Source organism: Coffea eugenioides, chromosome 2 (genome assembly GCF_003713205.1).
Source record: "Coffea eugenioides isolate CCC68of chromosome 2, Ceug_1.0, whole genome shotgun sequence".
NCBI lineage: Eukaryota > Viridiplantae > Streptophyta > Magnoliopsida > Gentianales > Rubiaceae > Coffea > Coffea eugenioides.
In genome coordinates, this window is record NC_040036.1 from 21404013 (window position 1) to 21429704 (window position 25692).

The 25692-nt window shown below is 35.8% G+C and overlaps 2 protein-coding genes across 3 annotated transcripts; both read left to right on the forward strand.

The window, feature by feature from the left end:
• Positions 1 to 5025: 5025 nt before the first annotated feature.
• On the forward strand, positions 5026 to 17118 carry LOC113763887 (methylmalonate-semialdehyde dehydrogenase [acylating], mitochondrial-like). Of its 2 annotated transcripts, XM_027307870.1 has the most exons (22): positions 5026 to 5271; positions 6287 to 6387; positions 6529 to 6733; positions 6886 to 7432; positions 8191 to 8288; positions 9727 to 9798; positions 10054 to 10215; positions 10293 to 10371; positions 10809 to 10963; positions 11259 to 11322; positions 11629 to 11708; positions 12037 to 12102; positions 12396 to 12446; positions 12543 to 12694; positions 14164 to 14254; positions 14495 to 14575; positions 15487 to 15564; positions 15677 to 15712; positions 15837 to 15880; positions 16009 to 16087; positions 16425 to 16515; positions 16620 to 17118. In XM_027307870.1, exons 4-22 carry the CDS (start codon positions 6889 to 6891, stop codon positions 16973 to 16975), a joined length of 2379 nt encoding a protein of 792 aa, XP_027163671.1. In that variant the 5' UTR covers positions 5026 to 5271; positions 6287 to 6387; positions 6529 to 6733; positions 6886 to 6888; the 3' UTR covers positions 16976 to 17118. The 2 variants fall into 2 exon arrangements, with proteins under 2 accessions (XP_027163671.1, XP_027163670.1); XM_027307869.1 differs by lacking the exon at positions 6529 to 6733.
• Positions 17119 to 18111: 993 nt separating this feature from the next.
• On the forward strand, positions 18112 to 24898 carry LOC113762682 (methylmalonate-semialdehyde dehydrogenase [acylating], mitochondrial-like). The gene is made up of 19 exons (XM_027306241.1): positions 18112 to 18292; positions 18444 to 18541; positions 19092 to 19163; positions 19245 to 19406; positions 19485 to 19563; positions 19650 to 19804; positions 20048 to 20111; positions 20259 to 20338; positions 20485 to 20550; positions 21599 to 21649; positions 21731 to 21882; positions 22167 to 22257; positions 22419 to 22499; positions 23340 to 23417; positions 23670 to 23705; positions 23805 to 23848; positions 23935 to 24013; positions 24328 to 24418; positions 24543 to 24898. The coding sequence occupies exons 1-19, from the start codon at positions 18268 to 18270 to the stop codon at positions 24653 to 24655; spliced, it is 1617 nt and encodes a 538-aa protein (XP_027162042.1). The 5' UTR covers positions 18112 to 18267; the 3' UTR covers positions 24656 to 24898.
• The last annotated feature ends 794 nt before the right edge of the window (positions 24899 to 25692 follow it).

Below are 25692 nucleotides of genomic sequence, written 5' to 3' on the forward strand. Positions count from 1 at the left end.
CTGAAATAGCAATACTAGTAGTACACTATCATGGGGTTTTAGATGATCTTGAGAGAAAAAGAATGAATTGCTTTTTCAATTCATTTGTTACGCTACTGCTGTTTCGCCTTACAGAGTGACTATAGTTTCTCTTTTGAACTGCTGCATTGGCACATTCCTTTCTGTGGGGTTCTGTAATCTCAAACGCCTTTTTTTATCATGATTTTTCCTGTCTGCCTGCCTGAAATTATTGCAAGCAACGTGTCACCTGCAACTGTACACGCCCCTTCGTATTCTCTCTGATTCATTTCTTTTTCTTTTTTCTTTTTTTTCAAAACATTCTTTGCTGTGCTCTGTTTTAAAGCTACACTTATATATTCTAGTAAATTTGTCAAATTTGGACTAAAACACAAACGCCTGTCTGTCACACTATTGGTCCAACGTGCTGTAATGTAACGTCAGGTCAGACATGATGTGAAGGCTAGACCGAGACGAGGGGCTCTAAGAGTGAGGCCACGAGGCCGAGGCCCGAGGGGGCTATGTTTTGGAATATTCCCTCTTCATTTTCCGATTCAAGTATTTTGGCACTTTGTCCTGAGACCACTGAGAATGGAAGAAGAAAACGACTGGCATGCATTATCGTTATGCTCTATCTGCTTGTTTCTGCATTCACTTGCTTTAGCTAACAATCACCAGTTTAAACTTTAAATAAACTAATAATAATAAGTTTCTAAAGCGACGTTCAAATTCTGAAGTCTGCAAGAACGCCCCCCACTTATCACGATTTTCCATTTTAGAACATTTTTGTGGCTCCGCAATGGTGGTGGCAATACATGTTGGAAATTTCTTGGAAAAAATTGACTGTAAATCATGATACTGATAGTTCCAATTCCTGGGCATTATTGGACCGTGATGTTGGATGGCAGGGCTGAGGGCTCTCCTAGTGAAATGAAATCAGACTTAGAAAGGTCATGTCATTTTTTTTAAAAAAAAAAATGTCATCCACCTATTATGTATCAATTATACTTTTATGTTATACTAGAAGTCTGCATTTGGGTTGCTATTTTCATAAATTTTTTTAGAAAAACGTGCTGTAGTGATTTGATATATGTGAGGTAAAAATGTACAAATTGGAAATTATGTTCACGAAAAATGTATAAAATTTTTGAGGAAAAATGGGAAACATATCAGGGTTAATTTGATTGGTGAGAATTCTTAAACGACTAAAAATATGAAATAAGCACTTTTATATTGGTAGACGTAAAAGATATTAAATTCTTAATTAAGGTGAGGGAGGAATGAAAAAAAAAAAAGAAGAAGAGAGAGAGAGTGATTGAGTTTGAGATTTGCGCGCAACCAGCAAATATTTCAGTTGGTTAAATTTTAACCACCGGAGCCCAAATAATTCCTCTTGTACAAATTCTGCAAGGACATTGATCATCAAAGGTTCTTTCAGTGGATCTATTTGGATTGTAAGTTATTTGGGATTATTTGAGATATTTTTACTGTAGCACTTTTTGTGATGTGATGTATGTGAGATAAAAAGATATTGGGAAGATAAAAAGGTGTATTGAAAATTGTAAAGATGATGTAAGCAAATAAAATTGAGGAAATATGAAGCAATCCAAACAAACTAAGGATGGCAACACCCCGCCTCGCTGCCTACTAATTCCCCCTGCCCCGCTTCTCCCTCCGGTATTAATAAAAATTTGTTATATAATTTTATAATAGTTAAATTTTATCAAAAAATCAAGTACTAAAATATCAACATATCACCAAATTATTATTCATTATAATTTCACAATTTAAATTCATAAAAATAATCAAACAAAAGTTATTTGAATACAATCTAACATGATGAAATAAATACAATTAAGGTAGTCAAGTTTTCACTTTTGGCACAAATACAATCACTAATTCATTATTGTGCTTGTGCTTTTTTTTGAGAAAAAAGTGTTATTGTGTTAAGTGTAATTAGGAATTTAGTATAAATGCATTAGTAAATTTAGTATAACTAATTAATAATTTCTATTAGTAGACATATATAATTGTTAGTATAATTGATAATATCAGTTATATTATATATACTAATATACATTATATAATATATATAACTAATAATATCATTATCATAAGTTTGAAATTAATTAAATATTATATATATAATAATATACATATATATTTATATATCTATTTTTTTTAGCGGGTGGCTGGGCGAGGAGCGGGGCGGGAGTACTCCCGCCCTATTTCTAAACAAGGGGAAAAAATCCCCCCCCCCCCAAGCGCCCCATTAAACCCCCGTGGAGCGGGTGCCTGCATTGTCATCCCTACGAGTAATTACTACTTGAGTGTGTTTCTATGAACATTCAACCTTTTTTGATTGGCTTATGTTTAAGACAATAGAAAATTATTTCGGAAACGTTTAACATTTCATTGTTTTCTTTGTTATGAAGTAAAACTTATAATTAAGCTGGATGCTGCTTTTGGTGGAGCGGGAATTGTGTATATTCTACACTCATCAACACAGGAAAATAATACTACGATCATGCATAAAGTTTGTGCAGCACTACGTGATTTTCATAGTAACTTCGTACAGAGAGGGGAGGGCTGGGTTAGGTGGAAGGAATTATAAGTACATAGTTCTAGATTTAAAATCTTCAATTTAAAAAAAAAAGAGTAGTACATTCATATTATAAACATTTGTATATTGTTCTCAAAAAAAAGGTAAAAGTTTAGATTTTGTTTTCCTTTATGCGTAATTTTTTGTAGGGAAATGATATATTCGTGCACATCCTTTAAATTTCTTCCACATCCTTTGTTCTCTTATTAGTACAAAATTTTCACTTAAAGCGTGCGTAATTATCATTGTTTACAATGAAAAAATTATCATTGAAGATGAATGCACGGGTTTCCACCTTCGAATATTTCGATTTTGTTTTGAGTATCTAAGTACAAGTGTACAACAAATAATTTTGGAGAAAAAAATAAAATAGTCCCCTAACTTTTTTATTGAATCACCTTTGGTCCTCCAATCTTGATTTGGGACAATGTCGTCCTTCAGTTTTTTTAATTTGATCCCTCCACTTTAATTTGGGATAATGTTCTCAAACCCAAAAAAAAAACCTACAAATTGATAAGGGGGAAAATGATTATAATTAAAAAAAGGCAGCCAAACTCTTTTTTTTTTGGTCAAATAGCAATTCAAGTATACTAATCCTACGCTATCCTACTTTAGAATAGTGTGGTCCAATTGGGCGTTGAGATTTTGCAATCAACTTTGATTTTTTGTAAGCAATTTGGTAGGAATATTTAAGCATTTTTTGTCCCTTTCTCCTTAGCTATATTTTGTAAGTTCTTGAGCTTTCTTTTTGGTAACTATATAAAAATATGAATGAACAACTTTGTCCCTCATAAGTTAGTTAATACAAAAAGGTTGGAGGATCAAATTAGTTCAGTGATAAAAGTTAAAGAATGACATTGTCCAAATTAAATTGGGGGACCAAAATGACTCATGGTAAAAGTTAAAGGGACGATATGGGGTCCAAATTAAAGTTGGCTGACAAAAGCAAAAAAGTTAGAGACCCAATTGGGTAATTTAACCAACAATCGTTACTGTATACATATGGGAGGACGGATTTGTTGAGAAAAGAAAGGACTAAGAAAGAAAATAAAATTATTCTGGCATTTGGAAGTTCTAATAGGAAAGAAATTGAAAGAAATGAAGGGATGGACACCCTTTTAAGTCAAAAAATGAATTGGGCAACCCAATTATCTATTTATAAATTATTTATTTTATTTTTTTTGTAAACTCATTTAAATTCATTTTTGCAAACTAAGTTATCAATTTATACCGCTCTTTGTATCCATCATTAGTTTTAAATATTTACTTGTAATGCTCAATAAGCCTAATTACCATTTTTTTTCCATTTATACTTTATGAAGCAAAATTACATATTATTTAATAATTGAATAATAATAATATAAAAATTTGAACTAAGTACTATAAAAGTTAATATAAAACTTAAACCAAAAATTTTGAATCCTTAACATTATTTTCATATATAATTTAAATTTTCATTTTAGAAAGATAAGAAAAGAGCCTAAAATTTATCATAAATTGGTAATGCTGAAAAATAAGTAAGTTAACAAACTAAGATAAAATAAAATAATAAGATAAAACCAACAAATAATAATAATAATGAAACAAAAGTAGTTAACATCATGATAAAATGAAAATTTTGAAAAAAAAAAAAAAGGGTGGGGGAAGAGAAGAGATTTGGGGGAAGAGAATTCTAAATGGGTTAATTGGGTTTAATTGGTTATAAATGGGTATTATTGGGTAACCCATTTATACCCACATACAAAAATTTAAGAACCCATACCCATCTATTCATGGACGGGTATGGGTAAATTTAGTTAAGTGGGTTGGTTTGCCATCTATACTTTCAACATAGGAAAATCAGTCAGCCCAGAAAGCGTGAGAGAGGAAAGTAAGTAAATATTTTAATATATCAATTTTATCCTTATAAAGATTGTAATATAATATTAATATTTTCTTACATTATGTGAATTTCAAACTTTAAGGGTACTTATGTAAAATAGAATCGACCCTTGTTTGGAAGCCAAGTTTTTTGCCAAGTTTATCTGCTACAAGTTTTTTAAGAACTTTAAAGTTACAGTAACTTCAAAAAATTTTCACAATTTTTAAACTATATACTTTAAAATATTAAAAACAAAAAACATACTTCAAAAATTTTTTTAAAAAACTTCTACTCTAAATTTTAGACAAACATTCAAAAAACTCATATTTCAAACGGGCCAAAATTATTATTCTTTTCCTCTGACTTCTCTTTACTCCCAAATAAAAGAAAATTTTCTCTCCAAAAACCCCCAAACGACAACGTGAAGAGATATTTCTTTTCTTTTCTTTTCTTTTCCGTCCCAAACTAGCCATTAGTGTGCTTTTAAGTTTTAACGGCGCTAGTCTCAAATCTCAATTCTGTCGTTTTTGTAGAACGCGCGATATCACATCATTACACATTTTTTCCGCTTTCATACAGGCACAATTTAGACATCGCGCTCCGCGACACAAAATCGAAAACGGGAAAAAAAAAGATACAAATAAAAGCAGCACTCTGATTTATTCCAATACTCGAACAATTGAAGCAGAGGAACAGAAATGCATATACATTCATTCCCATTACAGCCACCACTAGGCAGTAGCAAATACAATTAAACAGACTTAAAGCCGTCAGTCGTCACCGTCTCATCACGGCCGTGTTGCCGTCGCCGGTAAAGTGCAGTTCCCTATCTTTTAAACTGATTTTTCGAAGTTGTTTAATGATCAAAGGAAATTTTATTTGGAAAATTTAATTGAAATGTGGTGAATTTTTTTTTCCTGTAAAGCCTTGAATTTTCCGCCAAAATTTGTGCACTTTTGAGTTTAAAGTTGCGGTTGTGCAATTTTGAATATAGATAGTACTGGCTTTTTCAGGTTTGAGAAAATCGAAGTTTTTTGTGAAAAGAAATTTTATGTTTTTACATTTTTTAGGGTTCTGATGTTGTTTTTGCAGATACTTTCTGGGCGAAGTTCGTTTTGCTTTTGGGCTTATTATTTATTTATCTGCTTACTGTTATACTTTTAGCATTATCAGCTTCTCTTAGGTTTCATTTTAGTTATGGAGCTCCCAGTAGTTTCATTGACACTGTAACAGGAACTTAGGCTGTTTTTTGGTTCGTTTAGAGAATTGGAATTGTTATCCCATATATATTAAAAAAAAATATTTCTCTCTTAATGAAAATGTTGACATTTGGCGGCAGATAGGAGTGTGGTCTCTGGCTTAGGTAGGACGGATTGCATGAAGTGTGCGTTTGTTCCGTGCCTGTCTGTTTTTCTTATTCTTTCCATTTTAAATAGGCAGAAAAATATGTTCATTACAGGAAAAGTAATCAATTGTGCATGGTAGACGTGGTTCAGGAATGAGACAAAAGGGGAAAATGCATATACTTCTCTTCCAAGTAAATTGACGCATAAGGTTAAAGTGTATGCTTAAATCTCTGCCAGGGTCGTAGTAACTGCAAACAGCTCATATGGATTGCTTTTTTTTTTTTTTTTTTTTCCCTCCTTCATATTCATCCCTGTTGTCAGATTAACAGAAAATGGGGGTTTTAATTGGAAAGATAATTTACTCGGACAAATTGTTATCTTTTTTTTCCCTTTCCTTTTCCTTTCATTTTCACCAATCAACAAGTGACCTTTGAAGTTAGTGCTATGCTTGATTGATTCCAGACTTTGTTTCTTTGATAGTGATGGCAGCCTGTAAAGCTCAAATTGGTTTGAAGAAATAATGGAGAAGATTCATAAGTTAGAACTGGCTTTAAGCTGACAGAAGTTTGAGGCTGTATCAGGTAACTTGACGAATGAATCCTTGAGCTTCTTGGAGTTTGCTGATCTAATTTTTTTTTTTAAATTTTTATTATCTAACCATGGGTATGAGATAAAAGAACAGTGAGAGGAATAATGAACCAAAGTTTGACTCTTTTTTGAAGATGCCATTCACATCGAACAAGGGGAAACTTGGGCTCTCTCCAGCACTTCCACTGCACTAACCCATCTTTCCCTGCTCTTGGTTCACCAGCTGGATGTCTTCTGACTAATTAGTTGCTCTGGACCTTTTACTGTTTATGTAAAAATTGGGGAAGGGGCAAGCAATAATTCTGGTTTCAGCTAGTCAAAATTTTACATTGGAGACTGGTGTGTATTATCTTCATTTCCGAATTCTGAGTATTTGTTACCTTGTTATACTTTACGGGGAGTAGGCAGAGCATTATAATATTCAGATGCTGAAGTTTGCTGGATGACTTGTCTCAGTTTTACTTACAACTTGTTTTTGTTTTCAATGATAGGTCATGACTAGTTACATGGAGTTAAATGATACCCTCGAGATGCTTCCACCTCCACCCGGGAGCTTCATTGATCGTGAAGAACTTATTCAACATATTGGGGAGTTTGCTTTGTCCCAGGGATATGTTGTTACTATCAAACAGTCTAAGAAGGACAAAGTGGTAGTGCTTGGATGTGACAGAGGAGGTGTTTATAGAAACAGACGTAAACCTGTTGATGAGTCCTCTGGTGAACTTGCTCGCAAAAGAAAAACTGGTTCACGGCTCACAAACTGTCCGTTCGAACTTGTGGGTAAGAAAGAAGATGGCTTATGGGTACTCACCGTTAAGAATGGTTCTCACAACCATGAAGCCCTCAAGGACATATCTGAGCATCCCTCTGCTCGTCGCTTCACAGAAAAAGAAGTCATGCTAATTAAGGAGATGACAGAAGCTGGTCTGAAACCACGCCAAATTTTAAAGAGACTAAGACAAAGCAATCCAGAGCTTTTGTCAACACCAAAGCATGTTTACAATGTCAAAGCCAAGCTGCGACAAGGAAATCTTACAGGTTGAGCCTCTTGTCAAACCCTTTTGCGATTTCTCACGTTTAGGACTCTTTTATTTTCTTTTTCATTCTGGATGTTGTACTGATCATTACACTGAGTGCTCCTCTCTCTCTCTCCGCCCCTCGCATTTTTGTTACATGGTAATTTTCTTACCTGTATACTTGTTGCTTACAGTAGAAATTAGTTTGATATCTCTCTGGTCAAACTGCTATATGTCTTGTTTACTTGAAAGTTTATTTGGGTGGGAAAAGCAAAGAGTATCATATGTATATGTGTGTAGTAATCATCGAGTCAACAACCTAGAGTTATAGGGTGTAGACTGAAGATGTATGTCCAGGGAGTTATCTTCTCAAATCAATGATGCTGTGTATTGCCGAATTACTTCTGCATAGTTAAAGTTATCTACTTTGTGCTTTAATCATGCTGCATACCTTTCAGTTTGGAGCCTCATGAGCTCAAGTGAACAGAATGAACTACAGCTCTTCAGATTGCTTGATCCTTTAAAATTCATAATGATAATTACGTACACTATACCTGCCCATTTGAATGTTAAGTTCTACTTGAGCACATTTGTTTGTCTTGATCTGCAAAGCTCCTTTGCGAGATCCTGAGCTCTGCAATTGTAGATTTTTGTTGAGAATATCAAACCTTTCTTGGTTAGTTGCCCTTGTTTTATTGCAAGATGTGGCTGACATGTGGAGTAATCTAGTTGACTTAGATCTGCCTAGTTAACTTGGGTTTATTTATCTTCATACTGCAGTGAGGAGATTAAAAACATTAAGACCTCAAGCATCTGTTGAGGGTAACTCTCAGCCTTCAACAACTAACGAGCCATCATGGAGGAAACGATGTCCTCCGGTAAGCTTTGCACTAGTCAATCAACAATGTTGTACAACAACCTTGAGATTTTCCTTTTTGGATGCATGAGAAATGTGTCAATTGTTATAGTTTTAGCTTATGACTGTTCTGTTTGTCAAGGTTGGTTACAATGAGTTAATTGGGGCCTAAATGAGTTGATAGTTTGTTTAGTTCTGATTCATTTGTTCCATTGGATTGCATGCTTGTCTAGAATGGTATAAAAAGTTGCTTCTGTAGCTTATGCTAAATACAGGATCATGTCTAGTCCAATTTAACATTTTGTCAAGAATCACAGTCTCACAGCGTTATTTGCAATATTAACATGAACATATTTGCTGGTCACACAAGAATAATGTACTTAGGCAATCAATTGCAAATTTAGACTCCAAAAATTATGCAGGAATGACATTAGAAGTCCAGATTTGTGCATATTAACATTAGAAGTCCAGATTTGCACTCCAGTATTGTTTCGTGCATATTTGTTAATACTGTAGTTTTTGAACATCATGACTTGTGTAAGTGTATATTGCGTTGTGAAAGATTTGAAATTGATAACCGCTTATGTTCAAAGTACGATCGTAGGGCAATTCATTCCACAACCCACCATAATTTTCTAACTGTATATGTAGGAATAAACGTCATGAAGTTTACAACACATTCTGAATACACTGTCCAACTCAACCTCCAAATTTGATTGTGTTCTTAAATAATAAGCAGCTATATAGTTGTATATGGTAGTTCATTTACTCTGACTAATTTTTCCATTGATGCTTTGTGATTGCTCTAACATTTTGTTTCTTTTTGCCATCTCTTTTTCATATGATGAAGGACTTCAAAAGCCTAAAAAATTATTACACAAAAATCAACACTTGCATGAGTATTTGTTTCATGTGGAGTGATTTGGTGTACTGAATTTGGGTTTTGGGCTATGCAAGCACTTATTTCTCCCCTACTTTGTTTTCTGAGTGAGTCAGCTTGGACTCGTGATTAAGCTTCACTAGTCAATTGGACGCTCTCAGATGCCATAATGAAGCAATTTGTAGATACAAAATAGGACTAACTATCAAATTGATTGTTCCGTTTAACTGTAGTCATGGTATATTGTTGTATGGATCTTTTAAGATGAACCTTTCCTACAGAAGGAAGATGATCTCTTGCTCCATCAGTTCTGCAGCCTCCTTACTTTCACTCTCTGAAAATGTTATATTTGCTGATTCCAAGTCCAAAAAAATAATATACTTCTTTTCTTGGTTCGTTCATTCTTTGCGTCTCAATTATCGAATTGCAAGTGTTCTTTCTTTGCCTGTCAATTGTCGAAGTACAAGTGGATGTTTATAAGTTGTGCGATGTAATATACTTTACTTTGAAAAAGTAGAGGATGATGTGGGATTAAAATATATGTTGTGATGGATTGCTTGTTTCTTGGTATGTTCTGCAGAGGGTACCTAATCTGATTGGTGGTAGGTTTGTTGACTCTCAATCATCAATATCCATTGACGTTATAAACCCTGTAAGTTCAGATAGCTCTAATCTCTCTCTCTCTCTCAGATTTAATCAACGAATTCATCAAGAAAAGTACTTGTCTTGGGGAAAAAGGATTAGAAATTGTCTTACTAAGATACACAGTTAATGCAGATTGCTGATGTTGTCCATTTGGCCCAATAAATTGATAGCCTCAAATTGAATTTTACCTATCATATTTACCAAGTTAGTTTGTTGCCTTTCTTATTTTTTATAGTGTTATTTATCTATGAAGTGTTGACAGGCAACACAGCAAGTGGTATCACAAGTCCCTTTGACAACTGCTGAGGAATTTAAGGCTGCTGTTTTCGCAGCAAAAAGAGCTTTTCCCACGTGGCGGAACACACCTGTCACAACACGTCAACGCATTATGTTCAAGCTTCAAGAACTCATCCGAAGAGATGTCGTATGTTTGCTTGATTCTTTTGGATACTATCAGTTACATCATATTTTTTCGCTAACTGAGGAATGTATGTCCTTTAGGAGAAGATTGCCCTTAATATTACGACCGAGCAGGGAAAGGCGTTGAAGGATGCATATAATGATGTGGATCGTGGGCTTGGTAAGTGCATTTTCTGTCCTTGGTTCTTCATTTAGATCTTGACTCAGGAGACTGTTGGACTTGAGTGGAATATGCAGTTCTGTTGTTTAGGGTAATAAATTTAAGGAAAGTTGGGTTTAGTAGACCTTGAATTTCTACCATTGAGATCACTCCAAAGATGGTTGGATTTCTTTGCAGTATATCTAATATTTAAGATATTGTTTTATCTTTTGGCTTCATTAACTTTTCTCAAAAGAAAATAGAAAATAATTGATTCCATTCACCTTTTGTGATATATACCAGGTGTTAAAGTGGAACTGGTAGAAAGTTTTTATTTACTTTTATTTGCTGGATTTCTTTAGCTGAAAGGTTTTTCTTCAGATTGGTGTTCAGATAAACAATATTCTTATTTGAACGGTGAGCTGTTTGCACCATAAAGTTTGAATTTTCTTCTGTAGAGGTGGTGGAACATGCTTGTGGAATGGCAACTCTGCAGATGGGCGACTTTGCATCTAATATATCTAACGGGATTGATTCTTACAGTATTAGAGAGCCTCTGGGTGTTTGTGCTGGGATTTCGCCTCACAACTTTCCCGCAATGATTCCATTATGGGTAAGCTTTTCATGTCTCTTGAATTTTGCCTGTGTAACCTACATCTTCTTGCTTACACTGTTCAATTGTTTGTGAACTATGGATTTATGACTGTTTCTGTTGTTTACTGTTGACTATATCCTGCAAAAATGTGAGAAAGCCTATTTGAGATGGACAGTGTTTCCTATGTTTGTATGTTGGTTGACTGCTTCAACTATTGTTTTCAGTGTATTGCAATTCCATTGTTAATCCATGATTTTTGTATTATCTGTCTTTTACAGTGATTCTGTTCTTGTGGTTTTCAAACTTGCTGCAGATGATTCCAATTGCAGTTACATGTGGCAACACCTTTATATTGAAACCATCAGAGAAAGCTCCAGGTAATTATGTTTTATTGCATAAACATCATAGCTGCAGCAATATAGAGGAAACCTTTTATAACTAACAACTTAAAGCTTTAAGTGGAAATGCTGGATCCATTTGTTAAAGACCTCCCTATATGATTTTAGCTACCACTTTCCAGTTTCAAGCTGATTCTGAAGTGTTTGTCCCAATACTCATTGATTGCATTTGCATTGTTTTCACATCTGTCTTCTGATTTCCCTTTCCTGTTTGAATGCATTATTGATTTTTTCTAGCTGTGCTTGGTCATAAAATTTACATTTTCTCATTTTTCAATACTGCAGGGGCTTGTATGCTACTTGCCGAACTAGCAATGGAAGCTGGTTTGCCTAATGGTGTCCTCAATATGGTTCATGGCACAAATGTAAGATTGACTATTTTGTTAGCAGGCTGTGTTGGTTGTTTCTTGGTTTCATCAAAATCTAAAAAGAGTCAAAAAAGATTATTTGCTTCTATTTTACACAGCAGTGGAGATATTCTGTTTTGTATTCTAATTCCACTTGTTTTATCTAAGATGCTTTTGTTTACAGCTACTACAAGTGAATTATTGTGGTTATGCCATTTCCTTTTCTGCAATCCCCATAACTTTATTTACATTGCCCCATTTGCTTATGTCCAGGTTGATAGTTTCTGCAGTCATGATTCATGACCATTATGTTTCTGCAAAACATCATACTTCTCTTTCTGTGCAGGATATTGTCAATGCCATCTGCGATGACGAGAATATAAAAGCTGTATCTTTTGTTGGTTCAGATGCCGTGAGTTTCCTCCCAGTACTTCTTAGATGGCTACCTCCATATTCGATGTAAAAATGTTGCACTAAGTTCTTTAGCTTCAGATTTTATTCAAAAATTCTTCCCGTTTTACATATTCTAATCTGCTACAACTATGGCTGCATTCCTGTTACATGACATTGGTTTGCTTTTACCAATGTTTTCCTCACCTTCAGCTGCTTAGTGAATTATTTGCCTAGTTATGGCCATTTTCTATGAATGTGGCTGTGAGGTTTTAAATTATTACCCTGATCTATCTGTTGTATCTGTATTTCAAGGCTGGGAGGTACGTTCATGAAAGAGCATCAGCTAGTGGTAAACGCATTCAGGTAAGTGGGTCTTTTTTTATGCCAGTGACTGTTTTACTCCAGTCGCGGAAAAGTGTTGAAGTTTTAATCCTTTGGTTAGTCGATAATTCTTTATAGGCCAACATTGGAGCCAAGAATTTTGCAGTTGTCATGCCTGATGCAAATGTGGATGCTACTCTGAATGCTTTAGTTGCTGCTGGTTTTGGAGCTGCTGGACAAAGGTGTACGGCAGTTAGCACGGTGATTTTTGTTGGAGGGTCAAAGTTATGGTATTGTTGGCTCTTGCTTTCTTGCCTTCTATGTTCATTTTTATGTTTACATGATTCATCCTCATTGCCGTCTGATCTAAATAATTGGCTTTGCATCTTATTTGGAGTTCATATGAAACCACTAGGGCTAGCCCAGTAACTGCTGGTAGAATGTTAGAAGGCTGACAGGCTTGTGTATAGGGGTTTCAAATGCCTCCTCCCTCCAGTTGCCTACTTGTACCAAAGAAAAATATTCTTGCTCTTATCCAGCCTCCTGTTTTACCGAATTATGCAGGTATAGAGGGTTTTGGTCCAACTCAATCTGTAAAAGAATGGCAGAATGCTTTCCTGTCTCATATCTTTTCTATTCGAGGATCATAAGCTGAACCTAAGTTAGAATTGCAGAGCTGTCAATTCATTTGGAGGGTCAAATAAGATACAATAACAACCTTAATTCTTGTACTTAAGACTGACACTTGTCATGACAAGTCTGAAAGTTGAGTAGAACCATATTTTTGGGAAATTGTTCATGTAAGTCCCCTTGAAGTGACCTTGAATCAGCCCCCCCCCCCCCCCCTTTCTTTGACCATGAATGGATGACTGTACGCTGTGAGGTATGGCTATCAGGTCACTATCACTAGCTTTTAGTTGGGCAATGCTTCTAGCTTATGCAGACAATGAAGGTAAAGACTTAAAAAAGATAATATCTAAGTGCATCACAAGTCATGAATCCTCCTTTATGTAGGTCCAACCGTGCAGCATACAGTGCTCAAGATGTATAAAATACTTAGTTCTATTACATTTGGCTGGTTTGATAAGATGAAGGCAAATTACTTGGTTTCTGTTTAAGTTCTTCTATTGCCCAAAAACTATCTACATATTTGATCTGGGTAACAACTTTGGCCTGAACTGAAATGTGGAAAACCAATGGAATAGCCTACAATTAGTATTTGCACTTCGAAAGGTGTTCTTTTTTGAACTTAAAATCAAATGTCTGGTGAAGAGTAATGGATTAAAACCTTTAGGCCATGTACTTGTAGAAGATACAGTTGATGTATCGTTTATTCTTGAAAGAGCTATATCCCAGGAGATGCCGCTGTTCTTGTTCTTTTGTTTTTATTTTATATTGCTGCTTAAATTTTTTAGAACTTGTACATGTTACATTGTTCTCCTAAAGTAAAGATCTTTGTTCTGCCGTTGCTTAAAATTTAAAGCCTATTGAACTTAGAGAATTTTGTTTGCTCTTGCTTTTCGTGTTTTCCACCTGAGGGGACCCGCTGTAGTTGGCTGAATTTTCAGTGGATAAAACTTGGCTTACATGTATAGTATATGTAATTTAGTAACTCCATAGCACAAACTCTTTCCATGGCTATTGAAATTTCTTTGGACTTCTAATGCTTCTAAAGTTGAATAAATCAATGGCTGTGGAAGGATCTTCATGGTGGATATTGGTGCATAATTATGATGGACAATGTGATGGCACTTCTCAGGGAAGACAAACTGGTGGAGAGGGCCAAAGCACTTAAAGTAAATGCAGGAACTGAACCTGGTGCAGATGTTGGCCCAGTGATTTGCAAGCCGGTGAGCTCATATGTTGTACATTGCATAATTTCCTCCTCCATGAATTTTGAAGAAAATAGAAATTGGGTTAAATTGAAGACTTGGAATTGACTTATGGCTTTCTTTTCCTTCACATTGATGTGCTGTTTTCCTGGCACAAGCAAGTTTTCTGTAATCCATTTATGTGGGCTTTGAGCTATCTTATTACTACTCTTTTTGACTGAGTTGTGCTTATTTGCAAGAACTGCCAAATATCTATAGGTCAAGGAACGGATATGCAAATTGATCCAAGCTGGTGTTGATGACGGAGCCAGATTAGTTCTTGATGGGAGACAAATTGTGGTACGTGTGTATCATTTGCTTATGTACTTGATTAGCACCAGAATGTTTGCACAACAATGTACTGTGCATATGCTGAAGGCTGAAAACAGTCTCCAATTGAAAATCTGAATTAGAAAATAAACAGAACATCTGCTTATCAAGGATCTTTGAACCTTGAGGATAGGTGGTTCATCTGGTGTCTCTCGAGCATAGAAATTTACCTTTTTGTATCATGTTTTTCTTCTACAAGTTTCTGGAATCTGCATTTTAGAAACCAAGTGTCAATTAGGAGAATAAATCCTTGCCGAATGGAACACGGGTATTAACTTTTGGAAGCACAGTAGCTTTCTTTTTCTTAATTTCAAGGAACCAATATGAAAAGAGTAAGAGGGCATCTGAGTAATATAGTGCTCGATAATGCTTCTATTGTTTCCTTTTATTCTTCAAAAAGGCAAACTAATGACATGAAATTTTGCCCAGAGATGTAGGAATGCAGATCGTCATAGAGAGTCTCAGTTGTACCTTTGTCTGTAATTTCAAACAACCAATATGAAAGAGCAAGATCCGAGTAGCATAGTGCTCAGTAATTCTTCAATAGTTTCTATCAAATTATCAAGAGCAAACTGATTACATGAAGTTTTGCAGGGTGTGTGTGTGTGTTCTGAATATGAAGAAAGTTAAAACATCTGAGCTTATAAGAACAGGCATGATTGTTAGATATGTAGAAGCATACAAATTGGGGCTAGCATTCCTCGAGACAATATTATTGTTGTTATTGCCTCAATTTGATAGGTAATTGGGGGAAAATATTTGTTTTAGCAAGCCAACTTTTTATGTGTTAAGACATTTTATTGTGCAGTTCTTTTCTTCCCCTCTATTTTCAGATCTATGTTGGTTTACTTATCTTTACCTTTTCCATGGATGACAAACAGGTTCCACAATTTGAGCTGGGCAATTTTATTGGTCCATCAGTCTTGTTTGATGTCACAGAGGACATGGAAATCTATAAGGTGTAATATTGCATGATTCCACCACTTTTATTGGTCCATCAGTCTTTGTTTGTTTTTAGTGTAAAGAAAAAGAAAGAAAAAATAAGCTAATAATTTATCTTGGCCTATGCAGGAGGGAGTGTCTGGTCCAGTTCTCCTGTGTATGCAGGTTCGTCTATCATTGCTCTTATACTCCTATTTGAAGTTTTTATTTTTGTTTTTGTGGCTAAAGTTTTATTCAAAAAATGCAATTTTGTTAACATTTGTATCCCTCCCTTGGCTTTTTTCTGCAGGCCAATAGCTTAGACGAGGCCATTAACATTATCAACAGAAATAAGTAATTTTTTTTGAATAGTTTCTCTTTTTGGACTAATAGTTTCAATTCTTCAGGTCTTGCTACGAATATGTCTATTGCGTTCCTTAGTGCATTCTTCCTGTCTTATTTGAGACTCTTTATTGGAGCAGATATGGCGTTGGAGCTTCTATATTTACTGCATCTGGTGCAGCTGCAAGGAAATTCCAGGCTGAAATCGAGTCTGGCCAGGTACATGTGTTTGACTTTTTAGATGTTGACTCTTGGGACTCTGGGAGCTTGAAAATATAAGTAGAATTTGAGGCCTGAGGAAGCTCCAAATTTGTGAAGATAGTTTGCTCTTTCATTACAATCTCAAGTGGAAATTTATCTTCAATTTGCAAAACATTTGACTCTCAATTAACTGAAGTCAAGTCAAATTATTGAAGTAGTTGCGAAATTTTAACACTAAAAGCATATCCCTGGCCATCAGTGAAATTTCCTTTCCCTTAAAGTTTACATATACCATCACTTGACTCAGGTAGGAAATTTCTTTGTGTTGATTTTAAGTTATCATCAATTGACTCAGGTTGGCATAAATGTTGCGGTTCCTGCTCCATTGCCATTTGTTTCGTTCACTGGGTCCAAGGGTTCTTTTGCCGGAGATCTGAATTTCTATGGTAAACCATATCGTCTTTCACGGTTTGATATAATAGCTTTTATATGCTAGGTTGGAGGGTCTTAGTTCTGGGCCACCGGTAAAGAAAGCCTTTTCAACTTACAGGCAAAGCAGGAGTTCACTTCTACACACAGATCAAAACTGTGACTCAGCAGTGGAAGGATTTTCTTAATGGCGATGGGGCATCTGCAGAATTTCCGTCACAGGATCTCCTAGGGTTGACACCAACAATGCAACCACCCGATTTTCCAAGTAATGACACAGTATCTTTGGGATTAAATTCAAGGGATTTCTCAAATGGTGATGGAGCATCTCTGGGGTTGAATGACGGAGAATTTTCGAGTAGTGATGGGGAATCACTGCCAGAAAAACATTCAAAGGATGTTATACCCAACAGTGGTGACGGAATTTCCCCAACAGTGTCACCATCTAATGGACTAAACTGGACTCTCAATTTTTAGCACCGTCATTGTTCTTCATTTCTAATTCTGAGCGTGTACTTCATTTTCATAATTGTGGAAGTATATTTTCTGCTAAATTTAGGTCCTTTTCTTGATTTAAAATAAAAGGAAAGAAATAAAAACTGAGGTACTGTTGACTTTTATCTTTAGTTCCAAATTCAAAATTTGAACTTAAGTCTGGACAGGACACTTTCCAAATCCGCATAAGTAACTTGTTGCCTGAGATTTTTACGTTGTCTGAAACAGTTCCGTGCTGCAAGGCTCCACCGGTGTCAAAACGGAGAGGTTTTGAGACAACTTTTGAGTTCTTTTCCCGCCATCATTTTCAGAAGAGAAAAATGAATATTTTATTTGAAAAAAAAAAATGACTAACGTCCGAATTAGGGGAAATCCAAGCCTAATGAATCGCAGTATACATCAGTTAGCCCTAGATCCGTATGTTCCACGGTGCTTAGTCTCCTAATCTACAAGATGACATGTTAAATCATCATATAAGAAATTTCTATAATCCCTCTTGAAAATCATTCTTTGAACTTGTATTTCTCATAATAATAGCAGTTTGCATTTTAAATTTTGAAATTGATACAATTACTAATAATTAAAAGGGATAATTTCAGAAACCTCCTCTGAGGCTTTTTATAATATCACTTAGCTCCCCCGAGGTTTTAAAAATTTCACTTATCTCTTCTATTAGCTTGACAAGATTAAATGTTTCTATCAAAGGTCATCAGTGGACAACATTGCCCTTGTTCTTAATGACTATCTAACCAAAAAAATAAAATAAAATAAAAATTTTAACCAAATAAAAAACAAATTGATATATAATAATGGTTCGTATTTCTCTATATCGAGATCGTGGTGGGAGAGTAAAGACTGTGGATAAATTAAATCTAATCAAAGTTAACTACTTAAAAGGATTTTGGTGAATAATTGAGGTTTCGAAAAATTTTGTGGACAGTTATAAGGAAGTCAAGAAATATTTTTAGGAAATTTTCTCTGAAAAAAAAAAAAGAAAACTTGAATCCGCTCTGACGTGGCTCATCATTATCGAAATCGAACAAGATCAATTTATTTAAGAGTTTTATCTCAAACTACCTACTGGAGAAATATTCTGCTACATCGTCTTGCATCTTTGAAACTACCGGTCTCCATCCAACGGTTGGCAATAAACGCAACTGGCGGTAGTAGTATAAATTTGCTTAGTGAAGTGAGTGCTGAACTCACTGACTCTTTTGTTTGATTGGGGAGAGAGTTGGAGACGACTTGCTCAAATCAGACTTAAAATTCTAGTCATGTTGCAGTTTTCACTTCACCGAGGTGATTTTAATTTTTTGGTTTTTTGACGATGATGATTGCATTTTGATGATAGTGCGAAGCAATCAAAGCGTTTTATTTTAAGTTATGACTGATTGCGTTGCAGAAAATAACCTAGTTCATGCGAATTGGATTGTGTATTGGTGTTTTGCAGGGAGGAACATCAGGTTGTTGAGTTTCCGGATACTCGGTATTGCGAGTTCTCACTTCTCCACCGCCGCCGAGCCATCTTGGAGGCATCGGACTTCGCTTGTGAGATTTCACAGATACTAAGGACTATTATATATTAGTATTTCTGCACAATTATCTCTTTGTTTTTTTTTTTTGGATTAAAACTAGCTCACTGGTAATATTAGTTAAATTTTGAGTAGTTCTAATTCCTGAAATGATTGGGAATCAGCTCCGTGATCGTTAAAATATGACTAAGATAACTTCTTCTACATATATCGTGTTTAACGAGTTTGCATACTTCTAAAAAAAAATTTTTGTCTGTTGTAATAGCTTTCTTGGAGTAAATAATAAACCTGTAGCTCAACATTGGAGCATCTTTTTTTATCATCTCTGTTATTATAGCCTGTAGCAAAATTTGGTTTTAAAGAAACTTGAATCGAACATTAAGGAGTGGAAGTTTGAGTTTCATTTTTCTTTTTCTTTTAACCATGTTCCTTATTATCTCTCGTAAGTCGCTTTCTTCTTCTTCACTTAAGTTTATGTCTTTGTTTTCTACGCGAAAGTAGATGTAGATTTGCATGCGTGCAATAAATTGTGCTGATTGTGAATAAACTTGTTTTGAGTGTACCAGAGGATTCCGAACTTGATTGGTGGCAGTTTTTTAGATTCACAAGCGTCAGAATCAGTTGATGTCATGAACCCCGTGAGTCCTTGGAACAGCAGTTTCATTTCTTCTTTTAAATGTATGGGGCAGTCATTTATTTTCTCTGTGCTGTCGTCATAGGCAACCCAAGAAGTGGTTTCTCAAATACCATTAACTACAAGAGAGGAGTTTAAATCAGCTGTAGCAGCAGCCAAAGAGACCTTTCCTTCATGGCGTAATACCCCAATTACAACTCGACAACGGATTATGTTCAAACTTCAAGATCTTATCCGAAAAAATATGGCAAGATTTGTAAATTCTTCAATATACGTCTTTTTTACTGGCATAGACAGAAAAGTGATAAAGCTATTATTGTTCCAGGACAAGCTTGCACTCAGCATAACTACAGAGCAGGGGAAGACACTGAAAGATGCACAAGGGGATGTTTTTCGTGGGTTAGGTTGGTATATATTCTATCTTCTGTTTTCTAAGAACATATTCTGCTGACGGTTGAGCTCTTCAATTTCTTGGTATACGATTATGAAGAGGTGGTGGAACATGCATGTGGGATGGCAACTTTGCAGATGGGAGAGTATGTTTCCAATGTGTCACATGGAATTGATACCTACAGCATCAGGGAACCTCTCGGTGTTTGTGCTGGGATTTGTCCCTTCAACTTTCCAGCAATGATTCCCTTGTGGGTTAGTGTTTGATTCTCATATTCTTTCAAATGCTTTCAGATTCTGTTTCCATTCACGTCTAGCCTTCAACTTCCCATAGTTTTCTGCCCTTGCTCGATTTTGTTTGGAATGAGAGAGTTGTAGCATATAGAGCCTGTAAGAGTTAACGAGAGAGATGTATGACGTGGAGGCCATCGATTTGAGTTTATGTATATTTCTTTTTTGTCTATTGAAGTTCTCTAATGTATATGCTAATTGATGCAGATGTTTCCTGTTGCAGTCACATGTGGGAATACCTTCATTCTTAAGCCGTCAGAGAAAGATCCAGGTAACTGTGTATCTCAAACTTATATGCTAAATAATCAGATACCTGTTTTTCTTTAATCTGACAAAACTGGAAATCTATTGCATCCTTCTTTTCTTCTTGATGATCTATGCTCTGTTATGTTACTGAATCTTTGCTGTCCTTTATTAGGGGCTTCAATGATACTGGCGGAGCTGGCAATGGAGGCTGGCTTGCCAGATGGTGTTCTAAACATTGTCCATGGAACTCATGTAGGCCTCAATTGAAATTGCTTGCAATCTCTTATTTTGCTTCAGAATATCTAATCTGTTACATCACTATATTCTACTAAATAAAATTCGAAGTATACTGACTTCATTCCCCGCCTATTAATTTCAATTTCTTGGACTTATTGCAGGACATAGTGAATGCTATATGTGATGATGATGATATACGAGCCATCTCTTTTGTTGGTTCAAACACAGTGAGTAACTTCACTATGTATAGTTATAGATGCAATTATAGTAAGTTTAATACCTCAAGTTTGTCCTGAAAACATTATTTTATTTTCTTTGCTCATTTTGATAATTTCCTGATCTAAATGACATGTGCTGGCATGATACAGTAGAGTCTGAATGCGATTTACCCCTATCTAGCCTAGTTGTCTGACTTGCTTAATGCGGCATTTAGGTTGGTATTATTTCCTCCATGTCTACCTTTTTCTCTTTAATGCTTTCCTGGACTTCATTTGTCATTTTCAAGTGGGGATTTAATTAATAGGGTTTATACTATGGTCAAGTGTTACTAAACAAGCTTTTCACGATGATAGGTGAATGGAACTGCTTTTTGAATTTTGGCAATAACCATGATAAGGGTCTGGGATTCAATCTTGGCCTAGTTATCAAAGTCAAAATGAGCTAATCTGTGTTAATGTCCGTGTAGCTCAGAGTGATCAATATCTGTCATTAGCAGATATAAAGTTAACATTATTTCATAACCTATCTTAAGCAGTGAAAGTCACTAGAGAGAGAAAGAGAAGGGGGGTGCAATTTTAATTATAACCTGAAAGTTAACAAGCTTTGAAATGTTTCCCCATGTTAACCTGTATAGCAGAATTTAGTATGATTTTGAAAACTTAGAGAAGGTCTCTGTAGTTATCATGAAACTAGGGGTGGTTAGTACCAGTTCTTGTTTTGTCCTGTTCTAATTTCGATCCCGTAAAGCTTCTTGGACATTAAGCTTGGGCCCTTTGATTGGAATTACAAGCACACCTTTGACTGATGCTTATTCATGACTGAAGATGCACTTTATATTTTATGTTACTCTGTTTTTGGATTTTGTTCTACTCTGTTAATGTCCGTACATTAGATTTGAAGTTGCATGATTACTTTTCTGAGCTTACTCTCTCGTGCAATGTTCGTCTTTTAGCTCTTCCTTTCGTTTTATTGTTGATCCTTTCACCGTCTCTGCATTGGTGTTCCAAAGCCGGAATTAGATTTAGTGCTCATGTGATTTCTCAATTTTTTTTCTAGGCTGGAATGCATATTTATGCTAGGGCAGCAGCAAAAGGAAAGCGTGTTCAGGTCAGTGCTCTTAAAATGTTAAAACTTTCTGTCTTTTTGGAATGATTGTAGCATTTGTTGCTTATTGACTTTGGGCTTCAGTCAAATATGGGAGCCAAGAACCATGGAATCGTCATGCCTGACGCCAATGTTGATGCTACACTAAATGCTTTAGTTGCAGCTGGTTTTGGTGCTGCAGGACAACGGTGTATGGCACTGAGCACAGTGGTTTTTATTGGAGACTCAAAATCATGGTATCTTTCTTCTTACCTGCTGGACATAAAATCCTGCTTTTTCCTCATTTTTTCCATAATAAATGAATCTAATCAGGTTTCAGTGCGTTCGGTTGATTTTGTTGTTTTCCTTCTGTGTCGCGTCAAGTATATACACTGTTCTTTCTTAACAATTGCTCTTAGAATTTAGACTTTTCATTTAGGATTTGACTATTGTTGATTAAGAAATTTACTGACGGTTCAAGTACCTGTATGTTTTTTAGATGTAATAGCATTAACTGTCTCTTAAACTTTACCCTTCACAGGGAAGAAAAGTTAGTGGAACACGCCAAGTCCCTTAAGGTAAATGCTGGAACAGATCCCGATGCTGACCTTGGTCCAGTCATTAGTAAGCAGGTGCGTGCATGTTGTGATGTTAATATTGGGAAAGGATTTGTATTTGGAACTTTATTTTCACATTGCCTGTTATTCTGTCATATTTAACATTTCACCTATAATCTGTCATTGTTTTGATCTTCATCATTTTAATATTTGGAGAAACAATTTCCATGCAACAGGCAAAAGAAAGAATATGCAATTTGATTCAAAGTGGCAGGGAGAGTGGTGCCAGACTACTGCTTGATGGAAGAAATATAGTGGTGTGCCTTTGTGCTTTCTTCGACTTAAAGTTCTGCCCATATTCTATTGTTTTTAGTCTATTAGGCTAAGCTTCTTTGGTTATGCTTACACATTGTTTATGCCTTACTATGCTACATGTGGTAATTTGCTTATTGTTAGGCATGCATTTCCCCCATTATGCCTGACCTTTAGAATCCACTTCTCATACCTTTTTAAACATCTCCATATGACGTATCAACATTGTCCAACAACATTAAGAGCATTGATCAATAAGGGACTAAGGTACTAATTGCTAAAGTTCCTGTGTGAATGAAATGCCTGCTGTATCATATGGATGTAACTTACAACTTAATTACTCTTGAAGGAGAATACCTCAAACAGGCATGGAAAAGGGAAATTATTTTCTACATAGAACTTCAGGAGGCTTATTGTAACCAAATTGGCAACTTCTGTTTTACATCTTTTACGATGATCCGATCTGGTGCTTGATTAATTGAGTAATTGCACTGATCATGATGAATTTGTCATTTGATGCATTATTGATCATGTGTCTTCTGGGGGGATATTCTTTTGTAATTCTGCTAAACAATTGTCAAAGTATCTAAGTTTTCACCCGTACTACCTTGTTACAAAGATGATCTATATTATTGGACGTCTAGTGTAGGAATGACATCTGCTTGCTTCCTGTTAATTCTTGGGGTGGAACTTACAAGTGGTGGAGACCCCATGCTCAGTATACATTAATTAAATGGCTACATCAGAGGTGTTCTAGGAATTACAATTTTTTTTTCATTGCTTATGGTTTTGACCAACATGTGAATATTTTAGACTAAAATGCTCCAGTCCCTGATGACTAACAGGTCCCAGGTTATGAAAAAGGAAACTTTGTTGGTCCTACCATTTTGTCTGATGTCACTGCTGATATGGAATGCTACAAGGTACTTTTGGTCTTTACTTGTAATCTCTTTCTACCGGTTCCTCTCCCCGTCCTCTTCCCCCAACCGCACCACCCTGGCACACACAGACACATCCCTTCGGCATCTTGAATCCCTTGCTCAACTATAAGAGGCAGGTTGACCTATTTTATTGCTTGTCTTCCTCTCTTCCTCGCTTCCTTCTCCCCCCCCCCAACCTCTCTCTCTCCCCCTCTTCTTGTGTAATTGCTTACCAATGGATGTCTTGCTCTGCAGGAGGAGATATTTGGCCCTGTTCTCATTTGCATGCAGGTCTGCTGATGTCTAGGAATCAGTTATCTTATCACCATTGAGTTGCTCTAGCTTATTGCAGAGAGATTTTCAGCTGACATTTCTCTTGTTTCTCTTTAGGCTGATAGCTTGGATGAGGCAATAAATCTTGTTAACAGAAACAAGTAATTCCTCTTTCTTATTTTTCACAAACTGGATGGATGATATGTAAGCTGGTAATTCATGCGAAGTATGTTTTTCTATCCTACAGATATGGAAATGGTGCTGCTATTTTCACTACATCTGGTGCTGCTGCAAGGAAATTCCAGAGTGAGATTGAGGCAGGCCAGGTAAGCATATACATCATTCAATACAATATTGCAGCATATGCACTGAGAACTAGATTGGGTTTAGGTTGAGGGAGGGTTGCCTTGTTACTGATGTGTCTATAATCATAACAAAGGGACATTTTTATTATTGAATTTAATCTCACCTTAGCCTCCCTTCTGAATGGAGCATATGAAAATTTTTTCTATAATTCTAAATGCACTGTACATTTAGTCCTTTAATCGGGTGTCAGAACTGCAATTGACTGCTTTAAAGATTTTTCTTCTTGTTTGATATTTTTAATTTTTGATTCTCAACACTTGCTGGTCTGTCTTAGGTTGGCATCAATGTACCTATTCCTGTTCCTTTGCCCTTCTTCTCATTTACTGGGTCCAAGGCATCTTTTGCAGGAGATCTCAATTTCTATGGTAAACTCTCTCTCTCTCTCCGAGGAAAGATTAGTTGTTCTTTTGTGAACGATGTTAGATTCTGATGTACGATCTTCAATTTTCCCGTCATGTCTAATGCCTGACTTCATATGTTAAACTGCAGGCAAGGCTGGGGTTCAGTTTTACACACAGATCAAGACGGTGACTCAACAGTGGAGGGACTTGCCTAGTGGTGCTGGAATATCCCTCGCAATGCCAACTTCGCAGAAGTCGTGAAAAGCAAATTATGTGTCTAGAGCTTTGTTGTGAAATTCGCTATTTCAGACATGCTCTTTTGGAGCTCTCGCTCTCTTTCGCTCTCTCTCGTTGTTGTTGATATGGTTTAAATAAAAATATTTAGATTGTGACGGAAGTAGTAACGGGAAACATTTTCACTTAAAAAAAAAGACAATTAAGAAGCAAAGGCTTGCAAGGATTAGTTTTAGTACAAGTGCCATTTAGGACTGCAGTGCCTTATTTTTTTTAAAAAAAAAGCACTTCAATTAGTATATTTTATCAAAGTACTTACTTATTAAGGGCTTAATCATAGCATTGGGTGCATGGTTGTTGTTTTTTCTACTTAATAATGTGTAATTTTAAAATTTTAAAATATATGTATTAGTTAGTTCAAAGTTTATAATAAAATGGTTTCTACCTCTAAATATAAAGAATGATATTCAGTAAACATTTTTAAAATATTTTTTGTATAGCAGAAGTGCCGTCACTCCAAACAGGCTCTAACGCCAGCAGCTTCTAGCGAAAGGCCAAAGTTGATGGTGCATCCATCAGTTGCAACTTGCAACCGGCTTCATTAAATATGCGCGCAAAATTTTCTGTGCTATGCAAGCCGCTGCTGAATGTTTCCTTCTAGCCCAGTCCACCTCAACCGCCGGGATTGTCTATGAGTCAGATCCAAGAGTCCAGAACCCGCAATCTGGCAAAGATAAAACTTCAGAACAAACTCGGGTCGTGAATGAATTTGGGCTGTTAAATTTAAAAAAGGATGGACTGGTTGGCGACTAGTCTGACAATGAAACCCATTTGGGGACTTGTATTTTTTATTTTTTTTTTGGGGACTTGTAGATGAATCAGAAATGATGGATGGCATCTATTAATGAGATTCGCAACAAACACAGACGGCATTGTCTCCCTAGCTAGGCAGCTAAATTATGGACATTTTGCCAGTGCGTTTATTTAGCGTGGGATCTGAGATTTTGACATGTTGAATTTGATTTGATTTTTCAACTAAGAGTTCCAACTTGACAACACCTGCA

Coding starts and splice junctions, on each gene's coding strand:
- LOC113763887 (XM_027307870.1), top strand. CDS start 6,889: ATGACTAGTTACATGGAGTTAAATGATACCCTCGAGATGCTTCCACCT. Junction 10,216..10,292: donor AACTCATCCGAAGAGATGTC/GTATGTTTGCTT, acceptor TATGTCCTTTAG/GAGAAGATTGCCCTTAATAT. Junction 15,713..15,836: donor CAGTTCTCCTGTGTATGCAG/GTTCGTCTATCA, acceptor TTTTTTCTGCAG/GCCAATAGCTTAGACGAGGC.
- LOC113762682 (XM_027306241.1), top strand. CDS start 18,268: ATGTTGCAGTTTTCACTTCACCGAG. Junction 18,293..18,443: donor GCAGTTTTCACTTCACCGAG/GTGATTTTAATT, acceptor GGTGTTTTGCAG/GGAGGAACATCAGGTTGTTG. Junction 22,500..23,339: donor TTGATGGAAGAAATATAGTG/GTGTGCCTTTGT, acceptor GATGACTAACAG/GTCCCAGGTTATGAAAAAGG.